Raw genomic sequence first — 23,522 nt, 5'->3', positions numbered from 1 at the left:
TCATAGGCATGCTGAAAAATGCTCCGCGCTTTTCAAACAATTTCTTGTTTGAAATAACGGTAGAATTATTAAAATGGGGATCTCAAATGAGTTCCGCCCAAAATATTAACATTGTTGTTAACTACCAGCTCGAACTGCAGAATAGTAGGCACACTCGTTCTTTATCATTATCATTCCCTTCTTCTAGACCCATCTTTTCGTAGTTGCGTATGCGCAAGGTTTTATCAAAATAAAACTTAAATCCGCCTCCAATATCTCAAGGCAAGGATTTAAGTGTAGTTTTTGATACCGCTCCGGAAGGAACAACCTTGCCGGCGTTGCCCCATTCCTGCGAAGCCGGTCCCGTACGAGGCGCAAAGAGCGGGAGCTAGACTTCAGCTTCCGTATTCATCAATCTTTGGAACAAAGGGAATAGCGAGAGTCTGCTAACCGACCACAGCGGAAATGCGAGACCAAAACAAATTCCAGGCATTCGGGGCTGACGGTTTTGCAGAAGGCATTGTGATTCCCGGTAATGGTATGTAATATAAAACAGTTTTTTCACTCTTGCCGAGCACTCAAAAGTATTGTATCATATAATTTTGCGTTGTCATGGCATGAAAGGATCCCTACATGCACATAGTGTACAAAACAATGTAAATGCCATTCCAAATAATCTACCGGTTGTATTGGCGCGTGCTGGTTTTACACGAGGCTTCGGGGAAGTATGGAGTCTTACTGAGAAAAACGAGTCACGTGTATGGTAAAAATACAGTAACACTGGGCTTCCGAGATTTACGGGTCATGGAGCGTGCGCGAGCAGTCCGAGGACTGTCTTCGGACCGGAAGTCCCGTAAGAATACATGGAAAAATTGAGTGCCGGATAGCGTCTCGGGCAGTGCGCAGACGGTCCATGACTGATAATAGAGGGGCCCCACTGTGTTTGTTGAGACCTGGAGAGATATTTCGGTATATTCCCACAGCCATCATCATCATCAGCAGCAGCAGCCTATCTACGCCCACTGCAGAGCAAAGGTCTCTCCCATAGATCTCCAACCACCCCGGGGCTGGGCTAAGTGCGACCAATTTATCCACACTAACTTCTTGATCTCATCTGCTAATCTAACTTTCCGCCGCCCCCTGCCATGCTTGGCTTCTCTAGGAATCCACTCTGCACCCTTAGTGACCAACGATTATCTTGCCTTCGCATTGCATGCCCTGCCCACACCCATTTCTCTACGAACATGTCCTGAACACGCGTTTGTTCCCTGACCCACTCCGCTCTCTTCTTGTCCCTTACGTTTACACCTATCATCCTTTTCAGGGCTCGCTGAGTTGTCCTAAATTTCCGTTGAGCGCTTTTAGTTAAGTCCCACGCCCGTTTAGTCCCATAGCCATATCTTCCCGATATTGTGATATGTGTTATACTAAAACTGCACTCAGGAAGGGGAGGGGACACAGACGAGCAGGAGGAGGAAAACTATTTCATATTAAAATTGAGTAAAAGAGTAAAATGTCCCTAGTGGAGACATTTTCTGTTATTGCGGGCATTCTGAAACACATCACCCAGGCGTAGGTTGCATGGTTCACGGACCTCTAGCGGGGAATGTGGTAGAATTTCATAGCATTAATGAGCGTTTAGCATCTCGTTATTACACCCAACAAAAAGAACAAGTTGCTTATGCAGCTACATCCACTTACGATGATAGGGATGTAGGCGTAATTCACGAAGACATTGAATTAAAATGAACAAGGCAAAACTCATTAATCCATCATTATGGGCGATTTGAATGCACAAATTGGGGCACACCATCTAGGAGAGCATGCGGCAGGGAAATTTATTTTAAGTTAGAAAATGCCGCGGCAAAATGCTGGTTCCCTTGGCTTAAAGGAATAGGCTTCCAATAATGAATACACTCTTCCGCAAAAGAAAGAATATAAAATGTACTTGGAAAGCCCCAAATGGTGAAGCAAAAAATGAAATCGACTTCCCTTTCACTGGACCTCCGAGTACAGTACACGCTGTACCAGTTGTCAGGGTTAAGACAAGTGATCACACGATGGTCAGAAGTCATATCCGCCTGGATTCTCGAAAGCAAAGAATAATGATGGTAAAGCAGAATACACCTAACGTGCCCGCTGTCGGAAGAAAAGTGTAAGGACTCAGATTGTTAATCTTGAACAAATTCTTCGATTTCAATGAAAGCTGTAATCTGGGCACTGCTACTTCTCGTTTCACAAATGCGGTTATTCAGTCAACAATAGCCGTAAGAGAAAAATAGCCCAACTTATACGAACCCAAGATCTCACTGAAAACCAAGAAGCTTATTCAGAAGGGCCGGAAAATGTTAGACTGGCTTGAGCGGAGCCGAATAGAAATGGTAGAGTTGTCCAACTTGATCAACAAGAGCAAGACTCCCAATGTCTCCGTATTCAATGTTGAAAAAGTTCAAGCATCATTGAAACATGGGGAAGTTTAAATTTACTAGAAGAAAGCTCACTATTAGCGAAAATAATGTACACAGTTAACGACGCAAATGTCAACATATCAAACAGTATTGATGATGTACTCAAAATAGCTCATACATTCTACAGAAAGCTGTTCGCCTCTACCCCTCACCCCACGCCACGATTTCCCGTACCTTGTGACGGTTAGGTTCCACCGATTACCATTGATGAGGTCGGAACTGCACTTGGAGCAATAAAGGCAGGCACAGGTCCAGGAGACGATGATATTACGGCTGATATATTAGGCCTCTGAGGGAATATTGCGCCAGCGAATCTTGCTGCCCTATTCTCGCAGTGCTTCAGGTCTCGCATGGTGCCAAAGGCGTGGAAAGATGCGAACTTAGATTTCCTACATAAGAAAGGTAACACCAAAGCTCTTAAAAATTACATGCCCATAAGCCTGCTATCTGTTTCCTGCAAAGTATTTACAAAGGTAATTCTTAATCACAGAAGTGCCACTTTGGAATTTCAACACCCACGGTAACAAGCCAATTTCTGGAAAGGTTTTTCAACATTAGACCATATTCACGTTATCAACCAGCTAATCGAAAATTCTTTGGATATGCTCCGCTGTATATGGCATTCCTATATTATAAAAAAGCATTTCTTTCATTGCCCACAACAGCAGTATTAACAGCGTTACGTGAACACGGAGTAGATGAGCCATATATTCCTCTTTTCAAAGATGTATACAAGTGCACGGGAACTTTGCAGCTTCTTAGAAGTACATGTATGTTTCCTATACAAAAGGGTGTCTGGCAAGGGGCCACAAATTCCCCCCAAATATTCACGGCCTGTCTGGATAATGTGTTCAGAGAGAGAGAGAGAGAGAGAGAGAGAGAGAGAAACACTTCATTGAGAGTTCTGTGGTCTAAGGGTCTGAAGTGGCCCCCAGCTTGAGCCGAGTGGCGACTTCGGTAGCTCTATTGACCACAGCGGTTTGCACCTCTTGGTCTGGTTTGCAGTCGACATTGTCCTCTTCAGTCAAAGCAGCATGAGTTTGAGGTGAATGCTGTGCCAATTCTGCTCCGAAAGTCTAGAAACAGGCTTAAAAATCAACACAACTCGAAGGTAAAGTTGAATCAGCATGCACACCAACACGAGACTATAAGGTAGGTGACGAAGTATAGGAAATGGTACGCCACTAGGTGTATCTTAGACAGATCATATCTGCTGATCGAAACATTGAAACGGAAATTACTCACAGAATTAGCATGGGATGGGCTGCTTTCTGTAGCAATTCAGATATCATAACTAGCAAGCTTCTGCTGTCCCTCAAAAATACGGTCTTTAATCAGTGCGTTCTTCCACTAATGACGTAGGGGGCAGAAACGTGAGGTCCAACGAAACGACTTCAAAGCAAACTTAGATCTGCACAATGGCCTATGGAAGGAGAATGCTAGGGGTCAAGCTAAGAGATAGGAAACCAGCCGCGTGGATTAGGGTACGTAATTAGGGTGGAGGACAGTCTAGTTCAAATTAAACGTTGGAAATGTGCAGGTCACATAATGCGTATGACTGAAAATAGGTGGACCACCCGTTTACATGATTGGCTTCCAATAAACTGCAAATGCAATCAGGGTTCGCCGAAGAGACGATGGTGAGGCGAGTGGCGAAAATCTGGGGGCAAAGCATTCACTCAGCTCGCACTCGATAGGCGTGGTAGACATCTTTGAGGGAGTCTTTCATCCTGCAGTAAACACAACAAGGCTGATGATGACGATTATGATGACGATGATAATGGGTATGATGATGTAGATTGAGCTGGTTAGGGGGTGGGCTCCTGAGTCCAGGACGAGGGAGTATTTTAGATGCGGAGCATCTATTGCTCGGGGGGATGTCACTTTCCATGCCCCGTGCGCAGCTCCTCTGATGATGATTGTGGCAGGATGCCCCTAGGGATTGGCCAACCAAAAAGTTTATCACGAGATAGTTTCGCGTTCAACCACCGCCGTCATCTTCCCGTTAGGGAACCGGGGAAGAAGAAAAAGGAGAAGACAAAGCTGCCAAGAGGAGGGCGTGTACGTTGCCCTCAGCCGGTGCACCAACATCAACAACCTTTACCTCACCAACGCTTAGATGCGAAGCATCTCTTGCTGAGGGGCACGTCACTTGTCCATGCCCCGTCCGCAGCGCCTCTGATGATGATTGTGGAAGGATGCCCCTATGAATTGCCCAACCAAAGAATCCATCACGACATAGCTTCGCGTTAAACCACCGTCGTCATGATCCCGTAGGGGGACCGCTGAAGGAGAAGGAGACAAAGGTGCGAAGAGGAGGACGTGTACGTTGCTCTCAGCCGCTGCACCAACGTCAACAACCATTACCTCACAAATGCTTGCGGAGACTACCGATTCTACAATAACAATCAGCCGTTGTATTTTTCGCTGTTCAATATGCGTGTAGGGAGCCTCTGCTTGGTGTGTAGCGTGAGACTCTGGAGTCTTCATAAGAGCATCTCAGAAATACTTTCAGGAACCTTACGCATTTGGAATACTCATACAAGAGCTCTGAGCACTGAATTTTTCATATAAGTTAGAAAGGAGGGGTTTTACACGATCTTTTGAGCGATGATCTAAGATAGTTGATCTCTCTCTCCTTGTGTGCTGCAAACTTGTACAGGATACAGTTTGAACTTATTCAGAGGTGTCAGAAGCTTCCAAAACAACAGAATAATACGATATTTAAATGCACCAAAGCATCAAAGCGGGCGATTTTAACACCTGCACCGCTGCCTCTCCCAAGCGAGTTACAGCGGTGCGAGTGTAGCAGACGACAGCGCCGCGAGTCCCTAAGCTGACGTCAGAGCAATGGTGCGCCACCCAAACATGTTACCAGAAATACTGGAGAAATCGGTTAGCGTTTAGTATCCGCATATGCAGATTTCAGGATTTTTGTTTTCTCCTCCAAACATTAAGGAGCGCATAGCGGTGAGTTTGTTGTATTCTAAACACCGTTTTCTACGGAGTACAAACCGTTGCCTTCTTCCCATAACATTATCATACACACGATTTAACTTGACCAACGCCATGTTCGCACCTCTGATTATGGCATGGGAAGGTTAGAATATCCGAATAAAAGGCTATTGAAACCGATTTTACGGGTTATTCATTGTTTTAAATCAGGGTTTATGGACAACCGCCTTTCAATGCCGGAGTCACTCTGAGTGGGTTCAACCGGAAAACCGGCTTGACGGATATTTGCAAGTACTAACATAGACGTGATGTGTGGGACTCACGTAGGCTTCACTGTAAAAAGAACACCCACATATTTGTTCGAGAATTGTGGGAATGCAAAGTGTCATTCAAGTATTAGGAATTGATATTTGGCATGTTTACGGTGGAACTGGGAGAAGGACATTACCTCGCATTTTGTTAATGATTTCATGAACCATTTGTCGCACCAGTTACAAATACGGTTAAAACCTGTTTCAAGACAGAGGTGGTCATCAATGGAGTTAATAGGACGTTAACCGTACTATTATCGTAGGCAAAAAGACGCATGCGCCAAGTAATCTCGGAGGGTAAGTCATTAATGTAAATTAAGGCATTACGTTAGGAGTTCCACTTATCACCCACTAAGTAGGCCAAAGAACAATTACTAAATGCAACTGCGTAGTTTGCGAATTCGATGAGTTCTTTGCAGCCTATTTCACAAAACACAATAACGAATTGATTTCTTGCATGCCTTTCATTTTGTTACTTCGATGCGTTATTTTAGGTGTAGTTGGGTACAAGACAATTTTTTGTGCTACAAATTCTATATAGGACCTCTAGAAATTATAGTGTGTTACAAGACATTATCCTGGAGCATAGTAGAGGTGCCACGATTGCGTGTCGACCTTCTCAGGCCGGCGTTCCTATTGACAACAATGATTACTCTTTAGATATTTTCCTAGCAGAATTTGGTATGGAAATAAAATGTCTTGCATCACGCAGAAAATGGCCTTTTTGCTGTCTTCATTGCTCAATGTTCAACATATATTTCATACAATCGCGGGAATAAGCATTGGTAACAGCACCCAAAGCAAGCATACTGAATTATAACAGTACACGATTTTCATTACGATAGTGCCTCTCTCAATCCGGAAAGTCGTAGTTAACCACGATGTTGTCCTTCTCACGAATCCACTTGGTGGCGATCCACTTGGACCCCCGCAGTACAGGGCACCCAACGTGCAGCGTTTTGAAATCGGGTGACCTCTTTTGGTGCCAGAAAGAGAAGTCCCTAGGGAAGTCGGTTCCCTCGTAAGGTTCAACGTCGAACCAGAACAGGGCGTCGCCGGCACGCGGCTTTACTGCGATTCCCAACTCGACGAATGCCGTGGCACCCCCTGCCGTGACATCGGAAAGGAAGAACAGCATGGTGGCCAGCCTGTTGCCTCGTTCCTGATGAAGGTTGTCGGCAACGTCGTTCAAGTAAGCCGAATCCAAATGGGGCGTGTAGTGGCCCCCGAGGCCGTAGTTGGACACCTGATAGTCCTCAGCCGACTCCAGGGAGAGGCTCGTGGCGGCGGCTATTCGACGAGAAATCCTCTGGAGAACGTCGTTTTCAGTGTCCGACAGCCAGGCCACCTGCGAAGCACAACAGCCAAAAAATATTGCACTACTCCTTACCTGAGTGAGGATGCCTCAAGAGCGACTTATCTTCCCTACACACATTTTTGAAAAAGCCTCACTAAGTAGCTCTTATTAGTGCCCCATTGGAGCGTTCCCGTTTGAACGTAGGCACAACGTGGCTTTCAGGCTTCCTTACTTCTCTGATTGACCCGAAAGTATTGTTCACCCCAATTCAAATTTCTGGCTTCGCACTTGCGCAAAACAGCGGCTCTGGAGGCTGCGGCGACACGTGTAGAGTGCATGCAGCGTGCAAACGACGTAGCCGGTACCTCCTGTGTGGCCGCGTGATTCGCAGAATCGAACACATCGCTCAATAGCAGCTCCCACCATGCTAGACAGTGCAGTAGACGCTACCGGCCGCATTGGAAACATTTGCAGGTTTGCTTTGGATGAGGCTGCATTCGCGTATGGTGACGCAAGCGAGGTACCGGTCGCGACAATGAAGCCCTCGCGGGACACTACAGTCTGGTACAGCGGCCGAGGTTTTCAGCGAGGTCGTATATAGATTTCTGTGCATTTTAAGTGCAGAGCACTTTAGTGGCTCGCGTTGCCGTCCTAGCTCGGCCGCAGACCAAGGAGCGCCGCAAGGCGTTTCGTCGTAGTGGTGTAACGCAGAGGCTTCGCAAGCCAAGCCAGGTGGTTTATATAGTCATAAGCGTTCGAAACTAGTTAACCGCTGGCACTTGTCATACACCTCCCCGTTGTTTACCTCAAAGAAGGAAAGAACATTTTAAGCAAAACATACGTTCATTTAGTTAGGAAGGCTGGTTGGTTTGGTTTTTATGATAGTAAGTTGTTGTTTTGATGCTTTATTTCAAAGGGAAGGCCGTGCAACTGAAACGCAGGAAGAGGGGGAAGAGGCATAAGGAGTAGCCGAGTAGCCCAAATAATGGGTCCTTGAACGTCATGGAAGAGAACGTCATAGAGAGAAGGTCATAGAAGAGATCAATGACCTCAGCAGAGCCACGCTAGGGTTGGGATCCTATGAGTCAAGTCAAGTCAGCTACTACGACCGCGGTAGTTCCCGGTTTACACAAATTTTGAGAGACCACTCTCTCGGCCGAACACCCTGAGGGCTGTGAGAAAATTAGGGTCTCCAACTGGGGTTTGACTTGAGAGGCATCACGTGGCAAAGCGTTGATGAATACAGCGCAGTACAAAGAAAATGCGGCGCAGTGCCAGATGAAGTCGTTGAGGTTGGCGAACACTGATGTTTGAAAGCAGGGCAGTAAAAAAGTGGAGATCTTGCCGGGTGAATCCATTTTCTCATCAAGTGGGGCGTAAGGGTGGCTTTAGCAATAGTTTTTGATGAAGATTTCCGCAAAGCGACGCATCGGAGGAGCCAGAGCCAAGTAGCCAGGGGGTGTAACGGGCGCACAGGGTACCTTCCGAGCATGGCGTGCGTGGTTCAGTTGAAGGCGAGGGTCAGGAGAGGCGCGCGACGCACCGTCGTCCAGGGAAGAGGTACTAGCCAGATACTTGGTTGTTGCATCGTGTGCAGCCTGCTTCCCCCATGTGAGCCTGTTTGACCCGGCACCCATGCCAAACGGGCAGTGGTCCCATTGCGAGCCAGAATCGCGATCTTGTGTTGTTTTTCGTTTAGAATCGGGGGATCTATGAACGACTTCCGAAGTTCTAGAAGTGCTTGATCGGAATCCGTGAAGATCCGAAAACGTGGATGGGGTGGCGTTGCGCTACTGTACGTCAAGTGATTCACTGCGCTGAGGATGCTCAGAAGGTCCGCTTCCAGGTGAGACGAGCTATGTCCTGGCCGAATGACAGAGACGTCCAGGTCCGGCCGAGCTAGGCAGCGCCGGGCCATACCCATATGGGAAGGCCAGAGGCTGGCGTCCGTGTAAATGTCCACTTCATCTGGACATTTTGTCCAAGAAAGCCATGAAGGGCTTTCTCACGGGCAACTGGTCGGGTACGGGGTATACCAGTTCGTTGATTGGCCACTGTGACAGGATGGAGTGACCAAGGGGTGGCGGGGGTGAGGCGGACGGAAGTGTCGAAAGAATACGCAAGTCCCAAGCGGAGACTGCAGCCCCCTGTGGCGTTAATGTCCGCCGAATATCATGTTGTCCGAGGGCTTCCGTAAGGAGCTCTTCCATGAGAGGCACAGGAGCAGTCGGTTCAAGAGAATTGATGTGAGTATGCCTGGGAAGTCAAGTTATGGTGCGGAGCTTGGCCAGATAATGTATCACTAAATGTTTCTTATGAGTCGATAGTGGATTGTTGGCCGGAGCGCCGTAAGTGAGACGACCGACCGCTACCGCCCGACCGAGCGTGAGAGAAGCCGATTGGTGAGCACCGACAAATTTGTTTGAGAGACGAGAGATTAAGTGCAGCATTGGCTACCAATTTTAACTCACGTGACTTATCCACCGTCGAGCGTTGTTGCGGCTGACGAGGGGGATGCCGAGCAAGTGAATACGACCGCAGCGGGAGGAAATGGGTGTGTCGCCGATGTAAATTGTATGATGCCTATTTGTGGGTGGTTGGTGGTGGCCGTGGTCCAGTATAAATTCGGGCTTCTGGGGTGCTAATTCAAGGCCGTGAGTTGCAAGGGTAGTTGAAAGAGGGCTGTTCACCGATGCCTGCAATTCCGTAGCAATGTCCTACAGGCAGTCGTAGTCGCTGGTCTCAACCCACACTGTTTGGTGGTCAGCATAGATAGCAAAACGAGCCGCAGGGTCCCGTTCTAGGTTTCGGGCAACGCGTGCATTGGCCAAATTGAAAAGTTCGGGTTCAAGGACAGAACACTGCGAAACTCCCCTATCTAGATAAAAGGTCCTGGGGGTCCGTCCTGGATGCGTGCTGTGGAGCCGAATCGGTCGATTTGATAGACAACTGCGAACCCAGTTTTGGGTTCCGTGGCTTGGAAAGCCTATATCGAACTATTCAAGGATTGCTGCCTGAGTAACATAATGAAAGACTACACGCAAGTCGAAAGTGAGGACATAATCTGGATTGCCAGCTCGTCACGTATGGTTCAGAACTCGTCGTAGTAGCCAAAGGCAATCGTGAGCACCGAGGTGAGGACAGAAGAGCCAGTCTGGGGCGGATGGAACCACGGGTGTGCATATTTCAAATACAGTTAAAACTGTATATAACAAACCTCTATGTAATGAATTGCCGGATTCAACTAAGTTCTTCAATTCCCGAGTTCAGCCTGATTGAAGCCCATGTGTTTGCGGCCGGTGTTGACCGAAACTTCGCTGCGGTCATTGTTTTCTGCCCTTTTACTCAAAAATCTACCGAAGAAATAAAAAAATATAGCGAATACTAGAACTACCGTAACAAGCCAGCAGCAATGAATACGTCTGGGATCGCATTAACAAGAAATCCACCATGACGATGCCGGTTATGATGATGATGACGACGACGGCGACGACTACGATGATGATGATGATGAATATGAACGAAGGGGCTAGCACCATCCCGTGGCTAACACAGCAGGCACTTCTCGGTTTGCTTGTGTAGCCTGACCCTACACCAGCTCGCAAGAGTAACTACCCTTCACGTTTTGTTTTCGCCCGTACCGCAAACGACCATGCGTTTGAACGTGTGAGTGCGGTTAAGTTTTGAGGTGCTAGGCCGTCCTGCCGGCGTGTGGTTGCGCGTCATCCCTTCTTTCTCTGGTATCGCTTCGTCGGTGATGAGTGCTGCTGCTAGAAAACGAAAAGTTGTGTCTTTTGCAGAAAAGTGTGCACTTTTAAGTACCGTCGCCGCTGGCGAGAAAGGAGAACGTAGCCGCCTGGTATAGTATCTCTGCAAGCAGTCTCTCAACAATCGATCGAGTGCCGTCAAGAGCATCAAGTTCGCGAAAAGGCACCCTTTCATCATAAGTTTGGTTCTTGTTACGCATTAAGCCGCCGAAAAGTGTCAAAAGGCAAAAGTGATACTTAAGTTATGTTTGAAAATACGTAGGTAAGTGACTTCCCTTCTTCCCTTCTTTAGAGTGCCGTGGAGTGCCTAAGCTCGTGCCAAAGCGGAAGGCGCGAATCACCCAATTTTTCGCGGTGAAATAAGTACACGAAGGATGAGATCGCAGTCACTGTTGTCTACGATTTCGGCTTCGTTTCATCTTCATTCCTGTGAGCCTCAACTCTAAACCTGCATGCAACGAAAACCTGGAAGGAACGAAAAGTTGCTAACTTTTGTAAACTTCGTTACATCCAGGTTTAACTAATGCTGCAGGCAGTTGTTTATCAGACGTTCAATGAGTTTACAGATGTTTGGTGTAAGAAAAATAGGCCGGAGGTTACTCAGCACAGAAGGGTGTTTGTTCGGCTTCGGTATTGGATGAGCCAGTGTCAGTTTGAGTTCGTCCGGAAAGTCATCAGAGGCCCAGTAGCTCTTAATTACGCTTAGCCGAAGTAAACGTGGAGACTCATTAAGTTACGCAAGTGCTGCCATGTCATGCCATCATGACCAGGGCTAGAGAGAGGTTTGCGCTGGTGAAGAGCTGCTGTAAACTCGCCCATGGTAACTGGGACGTCGATATGCGTATCCACATCCGGAACCGGGATGACCGGCAACGAAGGGTGGGGGCTACGATAGGCTTGAGAGAAAAATGTCGTTATCAGCCGATCTTGTACGTCCGCTGGTGGCCCCGGAGAGTGAGGGATGCGAATGGCGTAGGTTTTCCCTTGAGCCTGCACTACAAGCGCCGAAACATGCTCCACAGCTTGGAAATTGCTCTTTGTTACCGAGCTTACCACAGAGACTATGCCACTGCTCGTGGAAACGGAGTGGTGGTATTGTCAGATGATTTGGTACTTGCGACGAATCCGAATCACGTCTCGGTGACGTTTTCCATTGCTGAGATGGTGAATGGTGAGGGTTTGCACGCGCTTTCAAGGGTTGGTAAGATCAGCGGCCAGTGCAGGTTTTGAAGAGTCGAATCAAAGTTCCTCTGTAGCATGTGCTCTTTCAGAGCGTATGGCAGTAGTGAACTCCGGTATGGTTGCATTCTGGAGGATACAAACGGCGGTTCGAAAAGTTTGCCGATCAATGTGCGAAAGACATTGACGAGTGCGGAAGCACTTACCTAAGAAAGTGAGGAGAATGGGATACTGATCACTAAACCAAGAGGTGGTATACGGGCTATACGTGTAAATCACTCCTCTTGTGGCAATGGTTAGGTCAGGCGAAGTGATTTTCTGTCCGGGATAAAGACCCACGCGGGCGGCTAACGTAGGCTGATTAAGTACAGATAGACGACAATCGTCAATGGCAGCCTCAAGGCAGGAGCACCAACCATGCGTAGAGTCATACCACCACGTATTACTTTTGGCATTAAAGTCCCCACCTATGATAATTGGAGTTTGTCAAATTATAGTTAACTGATTTCTGATATCCGGTGACTGGGTGATAATACACAGACGCTGCAAGTAAGCGAGAAAAAAAGAAAAAAGAAGGGAAGAGGTAACCGGGCGCAACACTAAATTCGTAGGGGTTATGTGGAGGCCGTTGTACAGCTGTGAGCTCTACATTTCAAAGTGCGCGCAACAACCCAACTGAGCCAAGGAAATCGCAAACCTCAATCCATTCGGATTATGCAAACTGTCGATAAAAGAATGCTAAACTGTAGTACCCAAGACACCATTGACGAGCCGGGCTCTGTGTTCTGTTTCACCAGCGTCGAACTGGGCCTTCTTTGCACGTTTAAGTCTCTCTTAAATCCTGAGCACCCCTTCTCCACTTCTGCTTGCATGCAATGTGCTTACGCCGCGGGAAAGTGAGATCTATTTTGCCTCGCTATGACCGCTGGCGTAACCTGGGGTTCTGCTGCATCCACTCGTTACGATGTTACGCCTCCAATTGAAGAATTGCACGAGCCCCTTGTACAATAGCGCTGACTGCAACCTAAAATGTTCGTTAGTACTCAGACGATAACGTCCCTTAAATTATTACGCTAGACAGCTATCATTCGAATGGCGGGGGCTCGATCAGAACGTCTCTGCAAGAGACTGGTACCGAGAAAAATTAAAGCCGTTCCACTCAATGGGAAACCTGTCGTAACTGCAGAGCAGTGACTCGCCATAACGGGTGGTACCGTCGTTATTCGCTCACTGCCACCACCCCGTGCAATTCGAATATCCAGCCTTCGCAGTGCTCTCGCGCCCCCTGCCTGAAACTGCCAGAGGCAGTTCTGTTGTTTCTGTGCTTGCTTTAACGTGGAATCTTGGAGCTGTTTTGCATCATTTTGAACGTGCAATTTTTTGCCTGCGCAGCTGAAAACTTTCTGCCTCATTTCGAACGCCACATTTTTTTTTTTTTTTGCGCAGCCGCTTTTTTCGCTTACTATCATAAAAACCAACCCAACCAGTGTTTCTATCTAGAAGAATGCGGGCGCTGTCATTTAATTACTAGTTTTTTGCCTCAAATGTACCTACAGTTTTCTTTGCACTAAGCAACGGGGAGGTGTAGGACAAGCGCCAGAGTCTCGCGAGTTTCGAACGCTTATGGCTAATACACTGCTTGGCTTTCGAAGCCTCTAGTTTACGCAGTGACGACAGCGCTACAATTGAACGTGCTGTTATTTCACTTGGGTAGAGCGAGAGAGGTACGACGACAAGGCGATCACTTAGAGTGCAGCTAAACGAACAGAGCTGCCCCTGGCGCAGTTTCAGGCAAGGGGCGCGCCATCACTGCGAAGGCGGGAAATTTCAATTGCATTGGGCTGTAGCAGTGAGCGGATAACGGCGCTACAGCCCATTAAGGCGAATCACTGCTCTGCACTTTCGGGTGGTTTCAAATTGAGTGGAACGGCTTTAATTTTTTTAATAAGGGCCCTGTATTTTTCAGGCCGCTTATTTTTCAAATTGTCGAAGCACCACCTCGCGAAGCCTTGGCGTGCCTTGCTGATCGTTTCTTGTAGTTACCCCTAAGCAGCGCTCCTGTGTCCAATCTTTCTGCTTGTATTACGCCCTCCACTGGACCTCACGCAAAGGCTAGCGCCGCCTTCGGAGAGCTGAAGGGGAATGGCCGTTGCACCATTTTCGCCTCGGGCGACAGGCAGTGTTACACAGCGCGTTGTTCAATAAACAGCAGATGAGGAGCTGCGTTTTCACTCTGTTTTTTGCAGCGTTTATGAGAAGACCGCATTTATGAGGCGCCATAAAGATAAAATATAACTTTGTTCAATTTGCATGAACTGGCACTTGGTAACTCACTCAGCTTTGTTCCAGGCGCGAAAGACGTCTGTTTATGTGTTTAGCCGGACAAACACAATACATATGAAAAAACGTGCAAATGTCGCGCTGTAATGACGTAGTATCGGCAGGAGAGACGTATGATGTACAAGCGATAACAGACGTTAACATTCATGCGATACCAACAAAACGAAGTGTAGGCCTCACGATGCGCGATCGCCAGTTATATGTCTTGGTGATGGCTCACGTCGGCGGCAGTAAATCACACAAACAACATTCTCTGACGTCATAGAGAAGTAGCCGGAAAGTGGCTCGGCAGTCGCCACTGGTTCAGGTGTTGTGTTTAATATCTCCAGAATTATTTCGCAATTCCAGCCTGAACTGGCGCAGTTAATATTGGGACCCACCAGCATTTGTTTCATTAAAAGCGAACTTCTATTTCGTAGAAGCATTAGACGCCAAGCAAGCTATGGCCTTCCAGACACAGTAGGGGCCCAATGTTTCGGCAAAGATTTGATTGAATTTGCAAATGTGAGAGATTCGGCAGAGCTCAGCATTGCAATTCTTTCTAGTGTTATCCCAGTCATTTCTGGGCGTGAACGTAGAAATACTCAGTCTCAATCTTGGTGGCCAACCAGCGCAGGTGTTAACAAATACACCAGAAGAAAAATAGGATGAGCGTGAAATATCAATAGAAATGTAGTGATAATACAGCACTTCTTCGGAGAAAATACGTCCTTGCAAAATATTTTGCGTTGCTTTCTTCAAATTCGGCTCATGGAAAGGGCTCCTTCTGTTCGTTTCTTCTGTATTTCTGTAAGGAGGCGCTGTTCCGCCACCAGGTATGACCACCAACTCGCGAACTGTCTGTGCTCCTCAATTCTATAACCATGTGTACGATGTGCATTTTATGTGTGCTTCGCTGCTCCTGAACCTGCACTGGGGGAACGGCTTGTATTCTTTCTTGATTTCCATTTGCAATCTAGAGCGAACGGATGCTGCCATCTTCTGCATCAGGGAAAGGGCGTCTGCTCGTTAGAAAACTGATGTTTCCGGGCAAGTTGTATGTGAGACGCTTTACTTTTTTCGCAATTAAGCTTCACGGGCACTTTGCACGGATTGAATAAACCAATGAAAATGCAGCGCATACGCGAGGCAAAAAAGAACAACGCTCACGCTGCACTAGTAACTGATCGTTTTATAGAAGAATGATACATCCTACGATCAACCAACTTCTGCGCATGCCCAAAGCATTTAGCACAAAAGTACACTCCAGATTCAGTGCACCACCCTAATCAACAAACATGATCCTTGTAATCACTATATCGCTGAAGCCAACGGAAGGTACACTAACACACTTTGTTTCTTGTTGCTCTGTCATATAAAACGCTTCAAGTACCTCTGTCTCCCTTTTCGTTATGCCTTTGTCGGGAATATTTACTGTTAAAACTTTATAGATCAACATCATCGCACTCGCCGCGGTAACTAAGTGGCTAAGGCGTTGCGCTGCTTAGCACGAGTCGGGTTCTATACCCGGTCTTGGCGGCCGTTTTTCTTGTGAGGCGAAAACCAAAAACGCCCGTGTGTACGAGCTTCCGCGCACGTTAAAGATCCCCAAGTGGTCAAAATTAATCCGGCGTCCTCCATTATGGCACGCCTCATCGCCTGCGTTGCGAAGGCGCGTTAAACCCTACAATAAACAAATCAATCAACATCATCGTGCACCTATTAGATCATCATCATCGGCGCCCGCATTCGCTTGAGCAGCTCTTGCTCGAGCTGCTTCGTCTTCCTTTAATAGCCATCTTTGTCAATAGAACCACCACCATATCACCCGGACCTCGCGGCCTTGATCTTCCACTTATTTTATATGGTCCCTATCGAAAAAACCCTTATGATTTTATATGGGCCCCATAAAATTCATATGGGCCCGTAAGAATTCATATAGGGACCCATATGAATTTTTATGGGCCCATATGATACGGACCCATAAGAAGTCTAACCACATATGAATTCTTATGGTCCCATATTAGATTCCCATATGGCATCTTACGGGCACATATGATACGGACCCATAAGAAGTCTAACCCCATATGAATTCTTATGGGCCCATATGAAATCTCCATATGGATTCTTACGGGCATATATTATGCGGTCCCATAAGGGATCGATCTCTATACGAATTACACGGGCTTGTTTCAACCACCATTCAGGGTTATATGTGGTTCACGAAGTCATGTGGGGGCATACGGGGCACCATGCAGCTTTCTGTGGAACTTTCTGTGAGTGATATAAAGCTATACACCGACCCACGTTGTTACCACACTGTTGCAGATCGGGCCCGTAAGATTGTAAATGTTTTAACAAATTAAAATTCATGTGCTACATGGGCATTAATTGTGGACTGAAAGTATACATTTATTTGTGTTCACTCTCATAATGATATCGCAAACAGCGCATTAAATATGTGCACCGTACCCAACTGATTCCCTGTCATAACCGGCCGGCCAGGCCCTCAATTTTCTCGTTCGGGCAGCCAACATGACGGCTTCCTCAACGGGGAGCGGCCATTTTTCGTCGCGCTTTGGGACCTGAGTCACCCCATCCGCTATTCCCGCGTTTGTTTGTTTGTTTGTTTCTCCCAACGTTTTTAGATTAGGTCTAATCTAAAAACGTTGGTTTCTCCTGCCTTTCGTTGGCGCTGCTCCGAAGAGGGCACGCGGCGGAGTCGCGGGGGCCCAGGGAGAGAGGGAAACAAAGGTGCAAGACAGGGGGGACAAAGGTGCGGCACCGTCCGGCGATCGGGGAAGTTTATCGGGGTGGGAGCGGCTCAGCGGGGGCTAGGGGCAGTCGGCTGGAGATTTTTCAAGGTGCAAGACGCTGGCGCGGCTTTAGCGAAGTCCGTCGTTAGGCCCACGGCGGGACGACCAGCGCCTCCTCTACGGGAAGGAGTTCGCCTCGTCATCGTGGTAGTCGTGGGTATCAAGGCCGACCAGACCTCGCACACCGGATCCCCGAAAAACGTAAGCGGCTTCCCGGCGAAGCCGACTCGACTTCGCCGTGACTTTCCGTCCTTGGACTCGCGGTAACCCATAGCCACGCCTAGCGTTAAGACGTATGCCTCCTCCTGGTTTTTCCTGTGTCGCGCCCAGCGTTTGATCGGACCTAGCTGTTAGGTTTTTCTTTCTTTTTTGTTGTTGTTGTTGTGTTGCATAGTGAATTCGGATGTAAGCCCCTGTGTCTCTGTATTACCCAATGGTGTAATGTTTTTTGTTTGGTTGTCACCGGTCTAGTTAACGCCGTGCGTTAGCCGACCGGCGCGCACGTGCGCACATTGTAGTGTCCGCGCGCGCGCCTGTAGTAATTCCTAAGCGACTCCAGCTGCACGCCGTTGGTAGTGAGTGTCTTTGCTGGGATACTTGTTTTTGCTAAGTGCATATTAACCAGTTAACTTTCACATCATTGCAATTAAGCTTACCAAATTAATGCGAACATATTACACTTTCAGGTGCATTCGACTACTTCATAGGTCAAGTGGACACCGACGTGCCGGCAAAAAACCGACGCTTGAAGATGAACTGGTTTATTGCAGAGATGCGTAAAGACGTGAAATGAAAGCGCATCTCTGCAATAAATTTGTTCATCATTCAGCTCTGCATGTGTGTTTTTGTACACAAATGTGGCAATAAATGCCTTACAAAGCAGAAACCCCACTGTCTCCTTGCAAAGAGAAGCCGGAAAACGCGGCTAGGACATTCACCACACCAAATATTTGTGTTCACACGTGTAAACAAGCGAAACAAAAGTTATTTGAGCTTTTTATATGGGGATGTAAAATATACGGGTCTGTGACACCATATGAAATCGCTATATGAAAGAAGCCCTATATGTTTCCCCCCATATCACCATAACCCCATATACCCATATCCAATAATGCCATATATATGGGCCCCATAAGATCCCATATATGGTGTTTTTTGGTAGGGGTGCCGATAAACCCGGGATGAAGGCCCTCCTGGAATTCAGAGTTATCTTAACTTTGGCCTATTGAAAGGAGGAAGACCCCCGGATGCCGGCGACGGACCGCTGGGGTGGGAAGACCCGCGGAAGTGATGACACGACGATGACACGACGATGAAGCCTCACCTCTGACGACTGTCAGATGGGTTCAGAAACTAATTTTGTGAAAGATGAGGTACACGCTAAAGCCCTTTGCGGAATGGAAGATGAATTGCCCTAACAGAGTATTCCTGTGGGGGAGATCCGCCTTGATGAACTTTAAACAAGAAGACAAGATGTGCGGTTCAGTGCCTGAGAACTACGCCGAGACGCAGAAGCGGCATTAGGGTTCACCACACTGACTAACAATGTTTGCTATGTATCGAAGAGTTTCATGCGCTAGTTACGAAATCTGAAGTTATCTTGAGGTCGTTAAATGAGAGAATTGAACCGTTCATCGACACTAACTCCGTGGATGAGGATTATGCCACCAACATTGACTACGAAGACGAAATCTGTGATACAATGATCCAAACATACTATAGACTGAAAACCAAGAAATCCGACCCAACAGAACAGTCTGAGGTAATTGAGAAAGTCATTCATCGACAAACTTCGCTCAGTTTTTTACATTGACTCAATGGTGCTATGTCCAACATGATTTGAAAAACCGTAATGAAGCTTGGACGACAGGAACTCCGCATCGGTCACACGTCCTACCCCAAGCAGAAAGCGAGAAGACGGCCGGTTCGTTGGAAGAACGTGACGTCCAGTCAAAAGATACCAGGATTTGTGTTCGTTTCAAGAGTTCCCGGAAAGGACCCCGATTCAGATAGTCTGCTCACCTAGTGCTCAAACAGCGGCACGTGTGCCGTATGTGTGGATAATAAATTCGTGGACACTTTCCCTCAGAAAGGGAAACGGCAAGACAAACGAGAAATATTTGTAATAAGCAGACAAGCAACGCACCCAACTGAAGATTGGGATACCTACATTTTTTACAGATATCCTGAGAAAACTCCCGCTGCGCGCACACAACCTATTCTAAAGAAATCAGCACACGGCAGACACCTTTCGCTCGCAACCATCTGGCAACAATCGAACTACCACACTACAGAGAAAGAGAAAGGACCGCCAGCCCTCAAGACACTTTTTTCAGGCCGCGCCGAAGAAAGTTGCGGAACTCTCATCCGAGTACAAAAGCGCCGAAGCTGCCCTACGAATCTCCGCCTGGTTGCATCGTCTGCACAGACTCTACCGCCCTGTGCTCCGAAGAAGGCCGCTGCTGTAGCTTCGCCTACCGATTGCCCCAGAGTACCCGACTGGAGCAAATGAACTTAAGGCACCTACGGGACGTCAGCTGAACACAGCTTGTTAGTGGGCGGCGCAGATGTCAAGACTTTATAGATCATCATTATCGTTGCACCGATGAGATCATCATCATCGGCGCCCGCATTCGCGTAAGCAGCTCTTGCTCGATCTGCTTCGTCTTCCCCCTATCGCCATCTTCGTAAATAGAACCACCACCATATCACCCGGACGTCGCGGCTCTTGGTCTTTCCTCTTATTTTATAGTTACATTTTCAAAACTTGCCGCACACTTGCACTAGCGACCGTGAAAGGCAAGATGACCAGTTCCTTGAGAGTTGGTCAAAGTGCAGTGTTCGCGTAACCGCTCCCTCAAATATCGGCCATTTTGGTCGGTATATTCCTGGTCACATGTCACACGCGTCGCACTGCTTCCGTACTTAATGGAAAGTCTTGTTTTTCAAGCGGTTTTTTTTCAGCACTTTCTACGTGCAAGCTATAGAGACCTGATAGCCCACCCGGAGGGGATAACACGACTTGTACTGCATGCGTCCCGGCAATTATTTTTGGTATTGTGTGAAATTTTGTGAAAACATCACATTACTTCAACGTTTCTTTTTTTTTTTTTTGCGACCTAGCACGCTTCGATTTCGCTTATTGAACTTTACATGCAGACACGCAGCATGTACATGTATACCACTAGCAGTGATGATGAAAAACCTGCACCACTTGACCTCAGAATCTGAATGCTGAGGTTCTCCTCAATAACATGGCCACAGCATTACTCAAGCGAATTCTGGAAAAATACTGGGGCTTTTCTTCTATTTAACAACTTAGAGTGGCTTGAATCAAATTGACACTGAAGAGTTCTTGGTTTGAAAAAAAAATATTCCGGAAAACCAGGTTGTCCCCTTTAAAACTAGGAAGGTAAAGAAACATTTCAAGGAGTCATACCATGACTTAAAACATCTTAAAATGTCTCCGACTACAAGTCTTGGCTTTCCAGGTGTCTTCGTTGTATTCTCGCTGTTTTTTTCCCAAAACGTCCGAGTACACCAACTGGCCACGCAAGCTACACTTCTGCAATTCCAGCACACACGAGTACTAGCGCCAGTGGGTGGCGCTGCTATTGGGCTGTAATTGGACTGAACAATTGGATGTAGCGAGATCAACCACGCTTCCTACCATACCAAGTAGGACATTCAAACAACATGCATACGGTGCAGAGCGAGTGCGCATAGGCAGGCCTATACATTTCAAAACACTTTCGCTACTTGGGATGCATGCTTTATTCTCGTTTCACGACTAACGAAAATACTGTTGTTAGTCCCATACTCTCGATAGCCGACACTCAAAAGCCGCTTTCCTCCGCTTACACCATAGATGGGTACTTACAACATCGATGCATCAGATTTTTGGTGAGAAGTCATCACCTCGTTCAATCAATCATGCCTAGTTTTTTATTGTCGCCTTTAATATTTTAAAACATTTTTTTTGCATTCGTGATGCAAGCAGTTGAAACGAAAATGTTTTCTCAAGAAGGAAAAAAGTGGAAAAATCGCCCAGTCCCAATCAAACGAGCGACGGCTTCTTCATCAACCATCGCCTTTCATGACATTGTAAATGTGCCGTCATAAGTAATTGCAGCACGGAAGCTGTGCCTGAACTGTATCGGAGCGCCATGTGGCTGCACCGGTGTTAATTGAAAGGACGAGAAAACGCATGCGTGCCTGCCGACGACGATAGCCGATCTGGACCTCTCAAACCAATTTTGAGCCTGGCTTCGAGCATTGCTCGGAGCATATTGGTATCGGTGATGGCACTGATAGCGTACACACCTAAAAATACTTGAAAGAAAAACCCACTGCCGATTCCTCTGATAGCTCGCCGCTCCTCCGGCAGCTAACTTCTGCGAGACGCTGCCAGATGCGTCTCCGCTTTCAGGGCCTCCACCGAGACCAGTATGCTGCAAACAATGCTCGAAGTCAGGCTAAAAAAAAAGTGGTTTGAGAGCTATAAATGGCCTATCGCTGTCAGCAGGCGCGCATGCGCGTTCTTATTCTTTCATTTACACAGCCGTGCAGCATAGTGTAAATGAAAGCGCTGTGTAGCTACCCGGTGCTCTGGCCGTGCAGCTACAAGGCGCTCCGGTAGGCTTCGGACACTGCTGACGCGCTCCAATTTCTTATGATGGCACCAGTATGTACGTAGATAAAACATACCTTTGAAATAAAACCGCAGCATTTGGCGATAATGGTAAAGTGCCCTGTACTCCTTTATACTCTACTTTGCACCAGAGCTATTACGGAAAATAAAAATGTTCTGCAGATGGTAAGAAGGGCAAAATATTTTGCTTACCTTACTAATTCGTTCCCAACTGACACCATCTGGCTGCTCGTCACTGACGTAAAGGCGGCCACGATCCAGCGCCCTCACCGACTTGTGCCGCATAAACGTCACCTCCGATCGGCTCAGGAAGTCCCGGAAAAGGACGATGCGGGGCTCTAACGAGAGCAGCTCCCGTGTAAGCGGTGTCAGCTTGAGCAGGGGATTCACGGAATCGGTAGACGATCGACACACTAGATCCTTCCTTGCCTGCCGTAGGTCACCCCCGCTAACACACACCGACTTGTAGGAACGAACGTCACTGGACGGTGACCCCGGATGCCAAGGCTGCAGCCCTTTTTTTATCAATGCTCGTCGACGCTTGTCATTTGCTTCAAGCCAAGAGGCACCCAGGGCCAGTCTCCTCCTTGTGCTGCCACGTGATTTCGCGTTCAAGAGGGCAGCTTGAAGCCAGGCAGAAGTGTTGCCGAACCTTCCTTTTACGAAGCAGCCCCTGGCGACGTCAACTAATACGTCTGGCGAAGTAGCAGGTATCAATGGGGACGCCATGACCGCCATCCTGGTCACCGGTATGTCGTAGACCTGTTGAAGCTTGCAGATTGAAACGGCCGCCCCGCTGAGGTCCTGATCTGTTGCCCACCACTGACGGGACGATGGCGTCAGGACGTCACTTCGCAAAGGACTGTCGTCTGGATTCGAGCGTTGGGCAAGAACATCTCTCCAGAAGGCACCGAAACGACTCGCCGAGAGAAACTTGCTCAGGACGTCGTGGTCGGTGTGAGAAGCGGCGGCCATCTCCCATTCGGTGTGCAGCAGTTTCGCTTTGCTCAACCGCCCCTTCTCCCACAGCAGAAGGTAGGAGACGTCTTCCAGGGTGAGGGATTCACTTGCGAGCAGTTCCTGCAAATGTTCGGTGGACGTGAAGAGGTCATTCGCGGTTGAAGCGCTTCCGAAATACAAGCAGAGCACAAAGAATTCGGGCCAAACGGAAGGCATCTTCTTTTTCACTTGGCTGACATGTGAGCATGCAGCGAATGGGGGCGTCGTGTTCGGCGGAAATAAAACCAGCCACGACAGCGTTTAGCCTGGAACTGAATTACATCGCCAGCGTGAACGCACGTAAGCTTAAGCCTCGTGAGGAGATCCCGCTTTTGCTGTGGTTGTCTTAGGCGCGACGGACCATTCGCGTGGCTGGAAAAGCAGACGTTGATGATGGTTACGGTCGTCGTTGTTGATTACTATATTGCGTTTCTCACGTCTGGACTAGAGGCAATTGACCAGGCGTAAACTGTTGACTCTGCTTTGTTTGTGGCTGTATGTCTAATTCATATCCAGAAAAAAGCGCGCACGAATTTAAAGGAAGTCAGCCGTGGAAACAGAAAAAACGAATCTCCCAATAATTGCAGCCTTCATAACTATGCAAGCTAAAAGCTGCAATAATACGAGTTCAAGTATAATTTACCACACTTGATGCATAATTGAAATCTTCGGCCCCAGAGGACAAAACAACAAGGGCATGGAAAGGGTCAGACCTATACGGTTGAGCGACTACAGTCAAACCTGGATGTAACAGACCTATATATAACAAGTTCCTGTAATT

General features: G+C 47.6%; 1 protein-coding gene across 1 annotated transcript; it reads right to left on the bottom strand.

Annotated features, from left to right (window-relative positions):
* Nucleotides 1–6,531: 6,531 nt before the first annotated feature.
* LOC144148071 (prolyl 4-hydroxylase subunit alpha-1-like) lies at nucleotides 6,532–22,944 on the bottom strand. Its single transcript, XM_077679663.1, has 2 exons — nucleotides 21,935–22,944; nucleotides 6,532–7,061 (listed from the first exon to the last, which is right to left on the bottom strand). The coding sequence occupies exons 1-2, from the start codon at nucleotides 22,916–22,918 to the stop codon at nucleotides 6,567–6,569; spliced, it is 1,479 nt and encodes a 492-aa protein (XP_077535789.1). The 5' UTR covers nucleotides 22,919–22,944; the 3' UTR covers nucleotides 6,532–6,566.
* Nucleotides 22,945–23,522: the final 578 nt, after the last annotated feature.

This window comes from Haemaphysalis longicornis, unplaced genomic scaffold, assembly GCF_048455015.1.
Source record: "Haemaphysalis longicornis isolate Haplotype H1 unplaced genomic scaffold, Haemaphysalis longicornis Haplotype H1 scaffold_75, whole genome shotgun sequence".
NCBI lineage: Eukaryota > Metazoa > Arthropoda > Arachnida > Ixodida > Ixodidae > Haemaphysalis > Haemaphysalis longicornis.
This window is presented reverse-complemented; position numbering and strand designations above follow the sequence as displayed.